Source organism: Motacilla alba, chromosome 28, assembly GCF_015832195.1.
Source record: "Motacilla alba alba isolate MOTALB_02 chromosome 28, Motacilla_alba_V1.0_pri, whole genome shotgun sequence".
Classification (NCBI taxonomy): Eukaryota; Metazoa; Chordata; class Aves; order Passeriformes; family Motacillidae; genus Motacilla; species Motacilla alba.
The window spans coordinates 377,440-394,946 of record NC_052043.1 but is presented as its reverse complement, the minus strand read 5'-3'; the positions used below and the strand labels follow the sequence as shown (position 1 = coordinate 394,946).

At 60.2% G+C, this 17,507-nt stretch overlaps 2 protein-coding genes across 4 annotated transcripts; one reads left to right on the top strand and one right to left on the bottom strand.

The window, feature by feature from the left end:
- Positions 1–799: 799 nt before the first annotated feature.
- COPE (COPI coat complex subunit epsilon) lies at positions 800–8,211 on the bottom strand. Of its 3 annotated transcripts, XM_038163949.1 has the most exons (10): positions 7,588–8,211; positions 7,104–7,166; positions 6,151–6,257; positions 5,296–5,448; positions 4,605–4,658; positions 4,085–4,166; positions 2,911–3,066; positions 2,255–2,323; positions 1,338–1,412; positions 800–895 (listed from the first exon to the last, which is right to left on the bottom strand). In XM_038163949.1, the coding sequence occupies exons 1-10, from the start codon at positions 8,194–8,196 to the stop codon at positions 848–850; spliced, it is 1,416 nt and encodes a 471-aa protein (XP_038019877.1). In that variant the 5' UTR covers positions 8,197–8,211; the 3' UTR covers positions 800–847. The 3 variants fall into 3 exon arrangements, with proteins under 3 accessions (XP_038019877.1, XP_038019878.1, XP_038019879.1); XM_038163950.1 differs by lacking the exon at positions 5,296–5,448; XM_038163951.1 differs by lacking the exons at positions 800–895; positions 1,338–1,412; positions 2,255–2,323; positions 2,911–3,066 and adding an exon at positions 3,907–3,993.
- DDX49 (DEAD-box helicase 49) lies at positions 8,191–17,038 on the top strand. Its single transcript, XM_038163948.1, has 13 exons — positions 8,191–8,332; positions 9,413–9,536; positions 9,881–9,966; positions 10,374–10,495; positions 11,218–11,405; positions 12,119–12,259; positions 12,895–12,970; positions 13,047–13,123; positions 13,710–13,807; positions 14,522–14,596; positions 15,246–15,334; positions 15,466–15,537; positions 16,145–17,038. Exons 1-13 carry the CDS (start codon positions 8,218–8,220, stop codon positions 16,418–16,420), a joined length of 1,539 nt encoding a protein of 512 aa, XP_038019876.1. The 5' UTR covers positions 8,191–8,217; the 3' UTR covers positions 16,421–17,038.
- Positions 17,039–17,507: the final 469 nt, after the last annotated feature.

Below are 17,507 nucleotides of genomic sequence, written 5' to 3'. Positions count from 1 at the left end.
AGATCTGGCTGGGATCAGAGGAAATTCCCTGGGGATTTCTGCCACAACAACTCCTGAAACTGCAGGCTGGACCCAGCGGGATTGGTGACAAGGACACTGCAGGAGGGACACCAGACACGAGGATTATTTCCGTTTATTTTTATTTTTAATTCTCTTTATTTCTTCATTCTTTGGGGATTTTGATCCCAGCAGGAATTTCCAGGAGGATGATGGAGAGTTTGGGGCGGGTGCCGGGAGGGAAATCATCGGAGTCGGGTCCCTCTCTGGGGCTCAGCTGGGGCTCAGCTGGGGCTCGCACCCCGAAACCCAACCCCGGCGCGGGGACCCCGCAGGGCTGGGCTGCAGGGGGCCCTGGCTCCAGGGGGAGTTTCTGGGCTCCACAGGGGATTTTTTTGGGTCCCAGAGGAGATTTTTTTGTGTTCCAGGGGCATTTTCTGGGTTCCACAGGGGATTTCCCTATCCCAGAGAATATTTTTGGGTTCCACAAGGGATTTTCTGGGTCCCAAAAGGGATTTTTTGTGTTCCAGCGAGGATTTTCCCTGTCCCAGAAGGGATTTTTGGGTTCCAGAGGGGATTTTTGGGATATTTTTTGTGTTCCAGGGGGAATTTTCCCTATTCCAGAGGGGATTTCTGGGTTCCAGAGGGGATTTCTCAGTCCCAGAGGGAATTTTTTGTGTCCCAGAGGGATTTTTTTGGGTCCAGAAGATATTTTTGGGTCTCAAAATTGATTTTTGGGTCCCAAGGGGGGTTTTTTGGGTTCCAGGGGGGATTTTTTGGGTCCCAAAGTTGATTTTTTGGGTTCCAGAAGATATTTTTGGGTCCCGAAGGTGGATTTGGGGCGCCAGGCTCAGGCACTGGCTGCATACTGCAGGGCCAGGCGGTCAAAGTCGTTCTCCTGCAACCACAGCCAAAACCAGGATCAAATTAATCATTAATTAATCATTAATCCCCTATTACCAATCAATCCTCCTCCAGTTCCCATTTATTCCCTCTCTAGCTGAACACGCCCAGCTCCCTGAAACCGAATTCATCCCAGTTTATTTCATTCCCATGAATCCTGAACGAGCAGCCAGCCCCATTTATCCCTTCCAATCACTTTATCATTTCCTGCTGTTCCCTCCCCTCTCCCCACATTCCCTCTCCCCTTTTTTCTCCTGTTTGGAGCACGAATTTCCAGCTGGATTAAAAATCTGCATTTCAGAGCTTTTTTCCCAGGTTTGGGATCCTCGGGATGAGATGGAGCTGTCTGGAAAGCACCCCTGGCTCCATCAGAACAGGAAAAATTCCATTTATCTGACGGATTTCCAGGATTGTTTCTCTTCTCTGCCGTTCCCTACCTTGGCCTGGTACTCCTGGATGAAGGGATGGTTTTTGTGAGCATCTTTCAGCTGGGACAGGTAACGATTGGTGACCTGGGGGGGACAAAAAAATTCCATTTTAGGGTGGCAGAGTGGAACAAATCCCACCTGAATGTGGTTTTTTTACACCCTAAATCCTGATTTTTCTCCCTGTCCCAGTAGGAGCCATGCACAGACCTGAAATGAAAATTAAAACACTTCAAAATCAACTTTCAGGGGCGGTGCCAAGCAAAAAAAAATCAAAAATAAAATCAGGAAGAGTCGAGCTTTAAACTCCAAATGTTTTTTCTGCCCTGTTTTCGTCTCGGTCCCGTGGAATTCTGCAGTTCTGGAATGGTTTGGCTTGGAAGGGACCTCGAGGATCCTCAGATTCCGTGGGAAAAGCCAAATCCCCCAAACAGCCCCGGCCCAAAGAGCTCCCCAGCCCCAGAATATCCCAAAATGGTCCCAAAACATCCCACTGATCCCAAAATATCCCACTGATCCCCAAATGATCCCAAAATGATCCCATTTACCCCAAAATGATCCCATTTATCCCAAAACATCCCATTGATCCCAAAATATCCCAGAATGATCCCATTTACCCCAAAATATCCCATTGATCCCCAAAATGATCCCAAAATGATCCCATTTACCCCAAAATATCCCAGAATGGTCCCAAAATATCCCATTTACCCCAAAATGATCCCATTTACCCCAAAATATCCCAGAATGGTCCCAAAATATCCCATTTACCTCAAAATGATCCCATTTATCCCAAAATATCCCATTTACCCCAAAATGGTCCCAAAATGGCCCCATTTATCCCAAAATGATCCCATTTATCCCCAAGTGGCCCCAGGGTGGCCCCGTTACCCCATGAATGGCCCCGTTACCCCCAGGGTGGCCCCGCTCACCTCGGGGGCCTTGCCCAGGTGCTGGGACAGCACCACGAGGTTCAGCAGCGTCTCAGGGTGCCCGCTGTCCTGCAGAATGGGATTGGCACGGGGAATGGGATGGGCACAGGGAATGGGATTGGCACAGGGAACAATGGGATGGGCACAGGGAATGGGATTGGCACGGGAACAATGGGATTGGCACAGGGAACAATGGGATGGGCACAGGGAATGGGATTGGCACGGGAACAATGGGATTGGCACAGGGAACAATGGGATTGGCACAGGGAACAATGGGATGGGCACAGGGAAAAATGGGATTGGCACGGGGAATTGTGGGGATGGAGTGGAATGGAATGGAAAAATTTAAAAAACCAAAAAAACCAAAAAACAACAAAAAAAACCCCAACCCCACTCTGGCAGCCCAAGGCCAGCGAGGTGCATCCATGAGCTGCCATTGCTGTGGATTTGAGCAGGAAAACTCCCGGGAATTTCGGGCTGTCCCTCATCCCCGAGGTGACACTTGGGGCTGTCCCTTGTCCCTGAGGTGACACTTGGGGCTGTCCCTCGTCCCCGAGGTGACTCTGGGCTGTCCCTCGTCCCCGAGGTGACTCCGGGCTGTCCCCTGTCCCCGAGGTGACTCCGGGCTGTCCCCTGTCCCCGAGGGGACCCTGTACCTTGTCCAGGGCCTCCTGGAGCAGCCCCTCGGCCTCGTCCCAGCGGCCCTGGGCCATGGCGGCGGCCGCCTGCCCGTTGAGCAGCAGCAGCGAGGGGCAGAAGCGATCTGCCAGCTCCTGGAAGGTGTAGAAGGCTTCCTGCAGCTTCTCCCCGCCCTGCAACGGCAGCGCCCACGCTCAGCCCGGCCAGGGGACACGGAGTGACACCCCACAGCCAGCCTGGCCAGGGGACACAGAGTGACACCCCACAGCCAGCCCAGCCAGGGGACACGGAGTGACACCCCCAGGGCCAGCCAGGGGACACTGAGTGACACCCCACAGCCAGCCTGGCCAGGGCAGGGGACAGTGAGTGACACCCCCGGGGCCAGCCAGGGGACAGTGAGTGACACCCCACACTCAGCCTGGCCAGGGGACAGGGAGTGGCTGGCTCCAGGGGACACTGAGTGACACCCCTGGGGCCAGCCAGGGGACACTGAGTGACACCCCCGGGGCCAGCCCGGCCAGGGGACACTGAGTGACACCCCCGGGGCCAGCCAGGGGACAGTGAGTGACACCCCACAGTCAGCCCGGCCAGGGGACAGTGAGTGACACCCCCGGGGCCAGCCAGGGGACACTGAGTGACACCCCCGGGGCCAGCCCGGCCACGGGACAGTGAATGACATCTCTGGAGCCATGGGAATTCCTCATTTCCACCCCTGGGGCCAGCCTGGCCAGGGCAGGGTGACTGACACCTCTGGAGCCATGGGAATTCCTGATCTCCATTCTCAGAGTCATTCCTGGGCTGGGAATTCCTGATTTCCATCCCTGGAGACATGGGAATTCCTGATTTACATCCTCAGGGTCATTCCTGGGCTGGGAATTCCTGATTAGGAGTTTATTTAATGGGAACCCAGGCTGTGTGACCCCAGATCCCAGGAATTGGAATTTAATGGGAACCCAGGCTGTGTGACCTCGGATCCCAGGAATTTGAGGAGTTTGTTTCCAACCCTCCTGACCCCAGACTCAGTGTTTTTACCTCATTCCCAATCCTCTGTAAGGACATTCTGTGTCCTGGAGTCTGCGTGGGGGCAGCAGAGCAGCTCCCTGGGGCATTTGGGGATGTTTGGGGACACTTTGGGGACATTTTGGGGACGTTTTGGGACCATCTGGCTCCTCCTGGGGGGAGGGTACCCACCAAGGCCAGGTTCACCCAGGCTGTGGCCAGCTGGGTCAGGGTGGCATCCTCATCCTGCTCCTGCATCTTCTTCAGCTCCTTCCTGCAGGGAACCACGAAGGAAAAGGGGTTTCAGCAGAAAAAAAAAAAAAAAAAAAAAAAAAAGGGGGGGTTTTCCCCTTTTCTGTGGTTTATTTCACCAGGAGAGGCCTGGTTTGACTCCTGGAAACGGGAGAGGAGGAGGAGGAGCAGGAGCAGGAAGAGGAAAGAAGAAAATGAAAAATGGAAAAGGGAAAGGAAAAAGGGAAAAAGGAAATGCAAAATGGAAAGGAGAAATGAAAAGGAAAAAGGAAAAGGAAAAATGCAAAACGGGAAGGAAAAGGAAAAGGAAAAAGAGAAATGAAAAAGAGAAGGGGAAAAGGAAGGGAAAGGAAAAAGGAAAAGAGAAAATGGAGAAGAGAAAATGGAAAAGGAAGAGGGGAAAGGAAAAGGGAAGAGGGAAAGGGAAATGGAAGAGGGGAAAGGGAAGGCCCAATCCCACCTGGCCAGGTCGAGCCTGTCGAGCTTCAGCAGGATCTGGATCATCATGGCCAAGCTGCAGGGACAGGAGCAGAGGGACACAGGGGCTGACCCAGCTGCACTCACCAGGGCAGCCCGGACATCCCCAGGGAACTCCCACGCCAGGAATGGCTGCACAGGGCTCACGGCCATCCGGGACGGGCCCGAGGGTCCCCCCAACCCCACTGGGACAGGCCCGAGGGTCCCTCTGACCCCAAACCCCACTGGGACGGCCCTGAGGGTCCCTCTGACCCCAAACCCCACTGGGACGGCCCTGAGGGTCCCTCCTGAGCCCAGCCCCGAGCCCTGGAGCTGCTCCCAGCTCAGATCCCACATGGATCAACACCCAAACTGTTTTTGGGGAGGATGTGACCCCGTTTTTGGGGAGCCCTGACCATTCCAGGCTGTCCCCCTGGCGCCGGGCCCTGACTGTGACCCCATTTTGGGGACCCCTGACCATCCCAGGCTGTCCCCCAGGTGCTGATCCCCATTTTTGGGAGCCCTGACCATTCCAGGCTGTCCCCCAGGTGCTGATCCCCATTTTTGGGACCCCCTGACCATTCCAGGCTGTCCCCCTGGCGCTGATCCCCATTTTTGGGGAGCCCCTGACCATTCCAGGCTGTCCCCCTGGTGCTGATCCCCGTTTGTGACCCCATTTTTGGGGACCCCCTGACCATTCCAGGCTGTCCCCCTGGCGCAGGGCGCGCAGCGCGGCGTCGGGGTCCTGCTGGTGGCAGTAGATGGCCGCTGCCATCAGCAGGAAGGTGCAGCTGGCCGCGTCCACGCTCTTGGCCATCCTCCTGTCCAGCTCCGCCACCACCGAGTCCCTGCGGGGCGGGAGAGGGGATGGGGGAATGGGGGAAAAGGGGGGAAAATGGGGGAAATGGGGGGTGGGTTTGGGGGAAAATGGGGGCAAAAAGGGTGGGGGGAACGAGATAAAATGGGGAAGAAAATGGGGAAAAATGGGGGAGAAAATGGAGGGGAAATTGGGAGAAAATGGGGGGGAAATGGGGAAAAAGAGGGAGAAAATAGGAGGGAATTCAGGAGAAAATGGGGGGAAGGGGGTAAATGGGAGGAATGAGGGAGAAAATGGGGCAGAAAATGGGGGGGATGGGATAAAACAGGGGAAAAAAAATGGGGGAAATGGGGGGGGAATGGGGGGAATGGGAGGAAATGGGGGAAATTGGGAGAAAATGGGGGGAAATGGTGGGAGGGAATGGGATAAAAAGGGGAAGAAAATGGGGGAAAATTGGGAGAAATGGGGGCAGGAAACGGGGGAGAAAAGAGGATGAAAGAGGAGAAGCTGTGGCTGCTCCGTGCCTGGAAGTGCCCGAGGCCAGGCTGGAGCAGCCTGGGAGGGATCCCTGGTGTTCACCCCCTCCAGCCCAAAAGCTCCTGGAACTGTCGGGACTGTGTTCCAGCTTTGCTGCACCCCACAGAGCCCACAGAGCACACAGAGCCCAGAGACCCCCCAGAGAGCCCAGAGAGCCCAGGGAGCCCCGGGAAGGAAGGGCTGGGCCACCCCTCACCTCTGGCTCTGGCTGTCGCTGGCCAGGTACTGAGCAAACATCCGGAGAGCCTGCAGCTCGGGGCTGGAGCTGCCCTGCAGCTCGTCCAGAACCACCCCGAACTTCCTCTGCAACACAGCACGGGCAGGGGAGAGCAGAGGAGGGGAAAAAGGAGGAGGAAAAAGGAAAAAAAAGGAGGGAAAAAATGAGGAGGAGAAAGGAGGGGAAAAAGGAGGAAGAAAATAGAAGGAAAAAAAGGAGAAAAAAGGCAGGAGAAAAAAAGAAGGAAAAAAGGAGGAGAAAAAAAAGGAAGGGCAGGGAGGGCAGGAAAAGGAGGGAGACAAGGAAAAGCAGGGAGAGCAGGGAGAGAAGGAAAAGCAGGAAAGGAAGGAAAGGAAGGAAAAAAGCGGGAAGGGCAGGAAGAAAAGGGAGAGAAGGGAGGTTGAGGTTGAGGTTTGAGCAGAACGCTCAAGGATCTGCAGGGACAGGGAATGGATTTGGGATGGGAATTCCAGGGCCCAGGGGATGGATTTGGGATCTGGGAATTCCAGGGCCCAGGGGATGGATTTGGGATTTGGGATCTAGGAATTCCAGGGCCCAGGGGATGGATTTGGGATGGGAATTCCAGGGCCCAGGGGATGGATTTGGGATGGGAATTCCAGGGCCCAGGGGATGGATTTACACTGGGCAAAGGGAAGCGGGCAGGAATTCCTGGCTGGGCTGGAGCTCCCAGAGCACTGAGGCTGCCCCTGGATGCTGGCAGTGCCCAGGGCGGGGCTGGGGACAGGGGGAGGCGTCCCTGGCACGGGCAGGGCTGGCACGGGCAGGGAGGGCACAGGGCAGGGATGGCACAGGGCAGGGATGGGACGGGCAGGGATGGGACGGGCAGGGATGGGACGGGCAGGGAGGGCACGGGGCAGGGAGGGCACGGGGCAGGGCTGGCACGGGCAGGGCTTTGCCCTCCCCAGGCTCACCTGGGCGATGTAGGCTCGGAACAGGAACACGTCCCGCTCGGCCTCCTGCTGGGGGCTGCTGGGCTGGGGGACAACAGGGACCCTCAGCGATGTGAGACCCCAAAACAGCCCCATAAAACCCACACCACCAGCCCCACACGAAAAGCCCCATAAAACCAGCCGTACACCAACCCACCTCACACAAACCCAGCCCACAGAACCAGCCCCACACAAACCAGCCCCACACAGCCCCACGAAACCACCCCGCAGCAAAAACCCCACAGAACCAGCCCCACAGAACCAGCCCCAAACAGCCCCACGAAACCACCCCGCAGCAAAAACCCCAGAGAACCATCCCCACACAACTCACCCCACGAAACCACCCCGCAGCAAAAACCCCACAGAACCAGCCCCACACCCCCGCCCCTCACGGCCCGCCCGGCCCCGCCGTGAGCGCGCTGCGGGGGCCGCGGAGGCTCCGTGCGCCGCCCCGGCCCGGCCCGACCTTGGCGCGCTGCGCCTCGTTGATGGCGGCCTGGAAGGCGCCGATGTAGAAGTTGTTGCGGAGGTCGAAGAGCTCGTCCGCCTCCCCGGCCGGCGCCGCGCCCGCCATGGCCCAGACACGAACCCGGAAGCGGCCGCGCCGCGCGGGCTGCCGGGAGCCGCCGTCTCCATGGAAACCGCCAATAGCGACGCCGGGAGGAGGTTGCGTCATCAAAGCAACGTCATCATAGCGCGGCTTGTGGGCGGGGTTAGAGCGAGCTGGCCAATGAGCGACGCGCTCGGCGATGACGCCATCGGGGTGGTGACGCCATCGGGTCGCGCGGCATGGCGTGTGGGCGGGGTTAGAGCAAGCTGGCCAATGAGCGACGCGCTCAGCGATGACGCCATCGAGACGCGCGGCGGTGACGCCATCGGGCTGGTGACGCCATCGAGACGCGCCACGGTGACGCCATCGGGGTGGTGACGCCATCGAGACGCGCGGCGGTGACGCCATCGGGCTGGTGACGCCATCGAGACGCGCGGCACCGCGTGTGGGCGGGGTTAGAGCCAGCTGGCCAATGAGCGACGCGCTCGGCGATGACGCCATCGGGGCGCGCGGCGGTGACGCCATCGGGGCGCGCGGCGGCGCGGCATGGCGGAGTTCCGGGCGCTCGGGCTGGCGCCGTGGCTGGCGGAGCAGGCGCGGCAGGTGGGGCTGCTCCGGCCCACGCCCGTGCAGGCCGCCTGCATCCCGGCCGTGCTGCAGGGTGAGCCCGGGAGCGGCCCCGACCATCCCCACCCCCGGGAACGGCCCCTCACGGACCCCATCCCTCCCTCGGGCGCGGCCGTTCTCCCCCCGTGCCCCTTTCCCGGTGCCCAGTCTCGGTCCGGCTGTTCCCCTCCCGGTTCCCGTTCCCGGTCCCATTCCCGTTCCCGCTGATGCCGCCCCGTGCCCTGTTCCCCGTTCCCATTCCCGTTCCCGTTCCCCGTTCCCGTTTTCATTCCCGTTCCTGGTCCCGCTGATGCTGCCCCGTTCCCATTCCCGTTCCCATTCCCGTTCCCAGTCCCGCCGCCCCGTTCCCATTCCCATTCCCGTTCCCATTCCCGTTCCCGTTCCCCATTCCCGTTCCCATTCCCGTTCCCCATTCCCGGTCCCGCTGACGCTGCCCCGTGCCCCGTTCCTGTTCCCATTCCCGTTCCCCGTTCCCATTTCCTGTTCCCGTTCCCATTCCCGCTGACGCCGCCCGTGCCCCATTCCCCGTTCCCCATTCCCGTTCCCATTCCCGTTCCCATTCCCATTCCCGTTCCCCGTTCCCATTCCCGGTCCCCGTTTCCATTCCCCATTCCCATCCCCTCTCCCGTTCCCATTCCCGTTCCCATTCCCGTTCCCATTCCCCATTCCCGTTCCCCATTCCCATTCCCCATTCCCATTCCCGTTCCCCGTTCCCATTCCCGTTCCCATTCCCGTTCCCATTCCCGTTCCCATTCCCGTTCCCATTCCCCATTCCCGTTCCCCATTCCCATTCCCCATTCCCATTCCCGTTCCCATTCCCGTTCCCGTTCCCATTCCCCATTCCCGTTCCCCATTCCCATTCCCCATTCCCGCTCCCGTTCCCCGTTCCCATTCCCGTTCCCATTCCCGTTCCCATTCCCGTTCCCGTTCCCGGTCCCGCTAACGCTGCCCCGTTCCCATTCCCGTTCCCATTCCCGTTCCCATTCCCGTTCCCATTCCCGTTCCCATTCCCGTTCCCATTCCCCATTCCCATTCCCCATTCCCGTTCCCATTCCCATTCCCTGGTTCCCATTCCCATTCCCGTTCCCGTTCCCGCTGACGCCCGTTCCCGCAGGCCGGGACTGCCTGGGCTGTGCGCAGACGGGCAGCGGGAAGACGGCGGCGTTCGTGCTGCCGGTGCTGCACGTGCTGGCCCAGGACCCCTACGGCATCTTCTGCCTCGTGCTCACCCCCACCCGGTACCGGCACCGCGGAACCGGGGGAACCGGGGGAAGCGGGGAACCGGGGGAGCCGGGGGAATTGGGGAGAGCCCTGGGAAGCTCTGGGGAAGTGGGGCGAGCCAGAGGGAGGTCGGGGAGCCCCGGTGGGGGAATGATGGGGAGCTCTGGGAGAGCCGGGGGGAGCCCTGGCGAGCTTTGGGGGGACCCTGGGGGGACCGGGGGGAGGTCGGGGAGCCCTGGTTGGGGAGCCCCGGTGGGGAGCCGTGGGGAGTTCTGGGGAGCTCTGGGGAACCCGGGGGAGTTGGGGGGAGCCCCGGTGGGGAGCCGTGGGGAGGCAGAGCTGAGCCGCGCCCCCGCCGCAGGGAGCTGGCGTACCAGATCGCCGAGCAGTTCCGGGTGCTGGGCAAGCCCCTGGGCCTCAAGGACTGCGTGGTGGTGGGGGGCCTCGGTGAGTCTGGGGGTTCCCAGCCCCATTCCCAGCGTTCCCAGCCCCATTCCCAGTGCTCCCAGCCCATTCCCAGCGCTCCCAGTCCCGTTCCCAGCGCTCCCAGCCCTATTGCCAGTGTTCCCAGCCCATTCCCATCATTCCCAGCCCATTCCCAGCGTTCCCAGTTCCATTCCCAGTCCCGTTCCCAGTGTTCCCAGTATTCCCAGCCCATTCCCAGTATTCCCAGCCCATTCCCAGTGCTCCCAGTCTTATTCCCAGTGCTCCCAGCCCCATTGCCAGTGTTCCCAGCCCATTCCCATTATTCCCATTATTCCCAGCACTCCCAGTCCCATTCCCAGTGCTCCCAGCCTGTTCCCAGCGCTCCCAGCCCGTTCCCAGCGCTGCCATCGTGTCCCCTCTGTCCCCAGACATGGTGGCCCAGGCGCTGGCCCTGTCCCGCCGGCCCCACGTGGTGGTGGCCACGCCCGGGCGCCTCGCCGACCACCTGCGCAGCTCCAGCACCTTCAGCCTCGGCAAGATCAAATTCCTGGTGAGCCCCGAGTCCGGCCGGGGGTCCTGGGAATGCTCTGGGGTCCCTGGGAATGCTCTGGGGGTCCTGGGAATGCCCTGGGGTCCCTGGGTGGATTTCCAAGAGTCCTGCAGGGTTTCCTCCATCCCTGGGTGGATTCCTGGGACTCCCTGCGGGTTCCCTGGTGGATTCTTTGGAATCCTGGGGGTTCCCTTGGCACAATCCCTGGAATCCTGGGGGTTCCCTGGTGGATTCCCTGTGGATTACGTGGTGGGGGTTCCCTGGTGGATTCCCTGGAATCCCACGGTTTCCCTGGTGGGTTCCCTGGCATGCTGGGGGTTCCCTGGGGGTTCCCTGGAATCTCGGAGGTTCCCTGGGGGTTCCCTGGGGGTTCCCGGGTTCCCCAGCCCCTGAGGGAGCTGTGCCCAGGTGCTGGACGAGGCTGACCGCCTGCTGGAGCAGGGCAGGGCGGGTTCCCTGGGGGTTCCCTAGGGGTTCCCTCGGGGTTCCCTGGGGGTTCCTGGGGGTTCCTGGGGGTTCCCGGGGTTTCCTGGAGGTTCCCAGCCCCTGAGGGAGCTGTGCCCAGGTGCTGGACGAGGCTGACCGCCTGCTGGAGCAGGGCAGGGCGGGTTCCCTGGGGGTTCCCTAGGGGTTCCCTCGGGGTTCCCTGGGGGTTCCTGGGGGTTCCTGGGGGTTCCCGGGGTTTCCTGGAGGTTCCCAGCCCCTGAGGGAGCTGTGCCCAGGTGCTGGACGAGGCTGACCGCCTGCTGGAGCAGGGCAGCGCGGATTTCAGCGCGGACCTGGAGCTGATCCTGGGCGCCGTGCCCGCGCGCCGCCAGACCCTGCTCTTCAGTGCCACCCTGACGGCCACCCTGAGCCAGCTGCGGGCCCTGGCTGCCAACAGCCCCTTCTTCTGGGAGGCCACGTCCCCGTGAGTGCCCGGAGTTCCCGCTTTTCCCGGGGCTTTGCCTCCTTTTCCTGCTCTTTGCTGTGCTGGCGCTGCTGAGGCGCCGCCAGGGCTCTTGGGGTGTCAGGAGAAGGCAGGGAGAGGCTGGAGAATTCCTGAGGAGGCTGGGAAGGGGCTAGAGAATTCCTGAGGGAGATGGGAAAGAGCTGGAAAATTCCTGAGAGGGCTGGGGAATTCCAGAGGGAGATGAGAAAGGGACTGGAGAGCTTTTAACGGAATTGGGAATTCTTGAAGGGAGCTGGGAAAGGGCTGGAGAATTTTAAAGGGAGTTGGGAAGGGGCTGGAGAGTTCTTGAGGGGGCTGGAAAATTCCTGGGAAGGAGCTGGAGGGTTCCTGTGGGAGCTGGAAAATTCCTGGGAAGGAGCTGGAGGGTTCCTGAGGGAGCTGGGAATTTCTGAGGGAGCTGGGAAGGGGCCCAGCCTGGAGAAAAGCAGGATCAGGGGGACATTCCCAACGTCCCCAAGCCCCCAACAGGAGGGGACAGCCAGGAGGGTCCCGGGGGACGCCAGGACAGGAGGGAGCAGCCCCGGGTGGGACAGCAGCAGGAATTTCCTCCTGGGAAGGAGCAGCCCGGGGCAGGGCTGGCCGTGCTGGGGGACAGTCCGGGTTGGCACTGGGTGATCCTGGGGGCTGTCCAGCCTCGGGGGGGCTGGGTTCCACCTTCCCTGTCCCTGCAGGGTGAGGACAGTGGAGCAGCTGGAGCAGAGGTACCTGCTGGTGCCCGAGGCGCTCAAGGACGCCTACCTGGTGCACCTGGTGCAGAGCTTCCAGGACCAGCACGAGGACTGGGCCATCATCATCTTCACCAAGACCTGCAAGTGAGAGCCCTCCTCCCTTCCTCTTCCCTTCCTCCCTTCCTCTTCCCTTTCCTCCTTCTTTTCTCCTCTTTTCCTCCTCCCTTTCCTCCTCCCTTTCCTCCTCCTTTTCCTCCTCCTTTCCTCTTTCTTTTCCTCTTTCTTTTCCTCTTTCTTTTCCTCCTCCCTTCCTCCTCCTTTTCTCCTTCCTCCTCCTCCCTGGCACTCAGCCCTGTCTCAGTTTTCCCACCCCAGGAGCTGTCCCAGGCCGTGCTGGAGCACCCTGGCATAGTGGGATGTGTTTTAAAGGAGGGGGAAAATGAGGATTTTGGGAATTAAACACAGAAATGAGAGGTGTCCATAAGACTGTCCCTGCCTGTCCCAGTTTTTCAACCTCAGGAATTGTCCCAGGCCGTGCTGGAGCACTCTGGGACAGTGGGAGGTGTCTTAAAGAGGGGAAAAAATGAGGATTTTGGGAATTGCACACAGAAATGGGAGGTGTCCCTGGAAGTGTCCCAGTTTTCCCAGCCCAGGAGCTGTCCCAGGCCCTGCTGGAGCACCCTGCCCTGGTGGGACAGTCCCTGCCTGTCCCAGCTCTGTCCTGATCCATCCCCTCCGTGCATCCTGAGCGTTCTCCCGATCGATTCCCTCCCTTCCAGGGACTGCCAGGTGCTGAACATGATGCTGAGGAAGTTCAGCTTCCCGTCCGTGGCTCTGCATTCCATGATGAAGCAGGTGAGGGCTGCAGGGCCCTGCCCGGGGCTGCTCCCGCTGCCTCCCGCCGCCCTCACCTGGAGCCTTCTCCTCCCAGAAACAGAGATTTGCAGCTCTGGCCAAGTTCAAGTCCAGCATCTTCAAGATCCTCATTGCCACAGATGTGGCTGCCAGGTGAATCCAAAGCTCTGCCACCTGGGTTTGTTCACCAGAGCCACCTCAGGCTGAGTTTAGCACGGGCAGAGCCCCAAACCCCCCAGGTTTGGGTGGGACAGGCTCTTCCCACCTGGATCAACACCAGAGCCACCTCAGGCTGAGTTTAGCACGGGCAGAGCCCCAAACCCCCCAGGTTTGGGTGGGACAGGCTCTTCCCAAGCTGTCTGAGCTGGGCTTTGGAGCCTGGGGAGGGCTGGGGGCTCCTGAGGGGCTCCTGGGGCTGCCAGGGAGCAGCTCCAAGGGAATTGCAGAGCTCTGAGGAGCTGGGAATTGTTGAACTGGGGGGAGCTGGGAATTGCTGAGCCCTGAGGAGCTGGGAATTGTTATGAGGAAGGAATTTGTCCTGCAATCAGCCAATACAGACTCTATCCCTGGGAATCTGGGGCTTTTGGAGAGCAGGAGTCTCCGATCCCTGGCACAGTGGCTGTCCCTGCCCAAGGCCAGGCGAGCCCTCGGTGGCTTTCAAGGTCCCTCCCACCCCAAACCACGGAGACGTTTTACGATTCCCTGATCTTTCAGCTGCTTTTTCCCCCCTGAATTCCAGAGGTTTGGACATCCCTGCAGTCCAGCTTGTCATCAACCACAACACCCCGGGGCTGCCCAAGATCTACATCCACCGCGTGGGACGGACGGCGCGCGCCGGTGAGGGTGACAGCCCCAGGAGGGGTGACAGCCCCAGGGGAGGGTGACAGCCCCAGGGGAGGGGTGACAGCCCCCAGGGGAGGGGTGACAGCCCCCAAGGCAGGGGTGACAGCCCCAGGAGGGGTGACAGCCCCAGGGGAGGGGTGACAGCCCCAGGGAGGGGTGACAGCCCCCAAGGCAGGGGTGACAGCCCCAGGAGGGGTGACAGCCCCAGGGGAGGGGTGACAGCCCCAGGGAGGGGTGACAGCCCCCAAGGGAGGGTCCCAGGGACACCCCACACCACCCTCAGCACGGTGTCCAGCAGCTGGCAGTCCCTGGAAGGGAGGGAATCGATCGGGAGAACGCTCAGGATGCACGGAGGGGATGGATCAGGACAGAGCTGGGACAGGCAGGGACTGTCCCACCAGGGCAGGGTGCTCCAGCAGGGCCTGGGACAGCTCCTGGGCTGGGAAAACTGGGACACTTCCAGGGACACCTCCCATTTCTGTGTTTAATTCCCAAAATCCTCATTTCCCCCTCCTTTAAGACACCCCTGGGATCCTGCCCTGGGGTGTGTGAGGGTGGGTCACACCCTGCTGCTTTTAGTGGGGTTATGAACGGGACTTTCAGGGCCAGAAGAGCTCTCCCAGCCTGGCCCCTGGGCAGGGGGGTGGCAGTGCCCGGGCCACCCTCTGTGCCTGCCAGCATTGCTCAGTTCCTGTTCTCCCCTTTCAGGGCGGCAGGGCTTGGCCATCACGCTGGTGACACAGTATGACATCCACCTGGTGCACGCCATCGAGGGGGAGATCAGTGAGTGGGGCTGGGCTCCCCGGGGCCTGGGCAAGAGCAGGAGCAGCCGAGTCCCACGTTTGGGGTCCCTGGCTGGGTCAGGCTTGTGTTCCTGCTGGTGCTGTTCCCTGCTCGTGTTCCTGCTGCTCCAGTGGAGCAGGAACTGTGTGGAGCTGCTCCTTAGGAAAGCAGCTGCTTCTTCAAAAATGGGGTTCAGATTCCCTGCTCCAGTCCTCAGGATCCCCATTCCCCGTTCCCTGTTCCAGGATCCCCGTTCCACTCCTCAGGATCCCCATTCCCTGTTCCATGTTCCAGGATCCCCATTCCTTTTTCCTCTCCTCAGGATCCCCATTCCCTGTTCCACTCCTCAGAGTGTAAAAATCTAACATTATTTAACCACAGAGCACATAGCAGCCCCGCTGGGAAATCCCAATAAACCCCAGGGATTTATTGGTGTTTTCCCTGAGGATTTGCATTTTGTGACCCTCTGTGTCACAGTCCCACTGATAACCCCGGGGATTTGGGGGATTTATTGGTGTTTTCCCTGATAATTTGCATTTTGTGACCCTCTGTGTCACAGCCCCACTGATAACCCCGGGGATTTGGGGGATTTATTGGTGTTTTCCCCTGATAATTTGGGTTTTGTGACCCTGCGTGTCCCCTGGCCCAGAGCTGCAGCTGCAGGAGTTCTCAGTGGAGGAGCAGCTGGTGCTGGACATCCTGACCCAGGTGAACGTCACCAGGAGGGAGTGTGAGATCGTGAGTGTCCTGCAGCTCGGGGAGCCTTGCTTGCCCCTCTCCCCACGCCTTTCTGGGGTTTTTCTCAGGTTTTCAGGGGTTTTGCTGCTCAGGGTTGAGGTTTGTGGCTCTGCTGCTCTTCCCTCTGCCAGGAGCTGGAGGGGATGGATTTTGACGAGAAGAAGGAAATCAACAAGAGGAAGCAGATGATCCTGGAAGGGAAGGTGAGCGCTGCTGTGCGAGGGGCTCTGGGTGATCAGTGTGGGAGAGGGAGAGGGAAGGACAGTCCCTCCTGCCTTCCCCTGCCTTCCCCTGCCTTTCCCCTGCTTTCCCCTGCCTTCCCCTGCCTTCCCCTGCCTTCCCCTGCCTTTCCCCTGCCTTTTCCCTGCCTTTTCCCTGCCTTTCCCCTGCCTTTCCCTGCCTTTTCCCTGCCTTTTCCCTGCCTTTTCCCTGCCTTTCCCTGCCTTTTCCCTGCCTTTTCCCTGCCTTTTCCCTGCCTTTCCCTGCCTTTTCCCTGCCTTTTCCCTGCCTTTTCCCTGCCTTTCCCTCCCTTTTCCCTGCCTTTTCCCTCCCTTTTCCCTCCCTTTTCCCTTCTTGGTGTGTCCCCAATGTCCTGTCCCATCCCCGGTGTCCCCAGTGTCCCCGGTGTCCCCGGTGTCCTGTCCCCGGTGTGTCCCTAGTGTCCCCAGTGTGTCCCCAGCGTGTCCCCGGCGTGTCCCCGGTGCCCTGTCCTCAGTGTCCCCAGCGTGTCCCCGGTGTCCTGTCCCCGTGTCCCCAATGTGTCCCTGGTGTGTCCCCAGTGTCCCCAGCGTGTCCCCGGTGTCCCCGCAGGACCCGGAGCTGGCGGCGCGCAGGAGGGCGGAGCTGGAGCGGATCCGGGGCCGGAACCGCGAGTGCCGGGAGAGGCTGCGGGAGAGGCTGGGCAGGAAACGGCAGCGGAGCCGGGCCGGGAGGAGCGGGAGCAGGCGGGAGAGGGAGAGGGAGAGGGAGAGGGAGGAGGAGGGGGAGAAGGAGGAGGAGAAGGAGAAGGAGAAGGAGAAGGAGAAGGAGAAGGAGAAGGAGAAGGAGAAGGAGAAGGAGAAGGAGAAGGAGAAGGAGGAGCCGTGACCTGGCCGGGATTGCCCTGGGATTGCTGCTGCTTTGGGAAAGTTGGGATTGAGCACTTGAAAGTGGGAAAACATCGGTGCTGGGGAGAAGGGGAAACCCAGAACCCTTGGGAGGGCTTGGGAGCAGCTCAGGGCTGCTGGGACAGTTCCTGCTGGACAGTTCCTGCTGGGATAAATCCTGGGATAAATCCTGCTGGGACAGTTCCTGCTGGGGCAATTCCTGCTGGGATAAATCCTGGGGCAATTCCTGCTGGGATAAATCCTGCTGGGACAGTTCCTGCTGGGACAAATCCTGGGACAGTTCCTGCTGGGACACTTCCTGTCCCTGCCCCTGCCCCTGTCCCTGCCACTCTCACTTGTTTGGATCTTCCCCTGAGCCAGAGCCTAAAAATACCCGGGGTGAGCTGAGCTCAGCCGTGCCAGAGCCTGGAGCCTCCCCGGGAGGATCCTGGAATGGTCCGGGACGTTGGGAAGGACTTTGGGAATGGTCCTGGGCCTTTGGGAATGATCCTGCTTTGGGAACAGTCCTATTTTTGGAATAATCCTGGGGACTTTGGGAATAATGCTGCTTTGGGAATGATCCTGGGATTTTGGGAACAGTCCTGGGATTTTGGGAACAGTCCTGGGATTTTGGGAACAGTCCTGCTTTGGGAACAATGCTGCTTTTGGGGCAATCTTTGCACATCTAAAGGCTTTTCCTGGAGCTCAGGCTGCAGCCCTGGTGCAGCCCTGGATGTCCAGGACCATTCCTGCCCAGCATTCCCTCGCTCATCCAGAGGAACCGGAGTGGGGCCGGGGCTTCCCTCCGTGCCTGTGGGACAGGCTGGGGCTGAGCAATCCCAAATTCCACTTCTGCTTCCCTCAGGAGACAGGAATTCCCAGATCCTCCCAGCCCTGGCCCAGCTCTGCCCCTCAGTGCCTTTTCTCCGATTCAATAAATATTTATTGCCACTGCTGCCTGGATTTGGGATTTTTTGGGAACTGGGGGGGAGGGCAGCGTTGTGTGGGGGTGAGGTGGGGTTTGGGGGAGCCCTGAGCGTTTTGGGATAACTCCCAAACTTCTGGGGTAACTCCTGGTTTCCTGGGGT

What these genes read in the sequence shown, in the direction of transcription:
- DDX49 (XM_038163948.1), top strand. Translation starts at nt 8,218, where the DNA reads ATGGCGGAGTTCCGGGCGCTCGGGCTGGCGCCGTGGCTGGCGGAGCAG. An exon ending in CTCGTGCTCACCCCCACCCG is followed by an intron (nt 9,537 to 9,880) that starts GTACCGGCACCG and finishes CCCCCGCCGCAG; the next exon opens with GGAGCTGGCGTACCAGATCG. An exon ending in GGGACGGACGGCGCGCGCCG is followed by an intron (nt 13,808 to 14,521) that starts GTGAGGGTGACA and finishes CTCCCCTTTCAG; the next exon opens with GGCGGCAGGGCTTGGCCATC.
- COPE (XM_038163949.1), bottom strand. Translation starts at nt 8,196, where the DNA reads ATGGCGTCACCGCCGCGCGCCCCGATGGCGTCATCGCCGAGCGCGTCG. An exon ending in GACAGGCTCGACCTGGCCAG is followed by an intron (nt 4,167 to 4,604) that starts GTGGGATTGGGC and finishes GGTTCCCTGCAG; the next exon opens with GAAGGAGCTGAAGAAGATGC. An exon ending in ACCTGGGCAAGGCCCCCGAG is followed by an intron (nt 1,413 to 2,254) that starts GTGAGCGGGGCC and finishes TGTCCCCCCCAG; the next exon opens with GTCACCAATCGTTACCTGTC.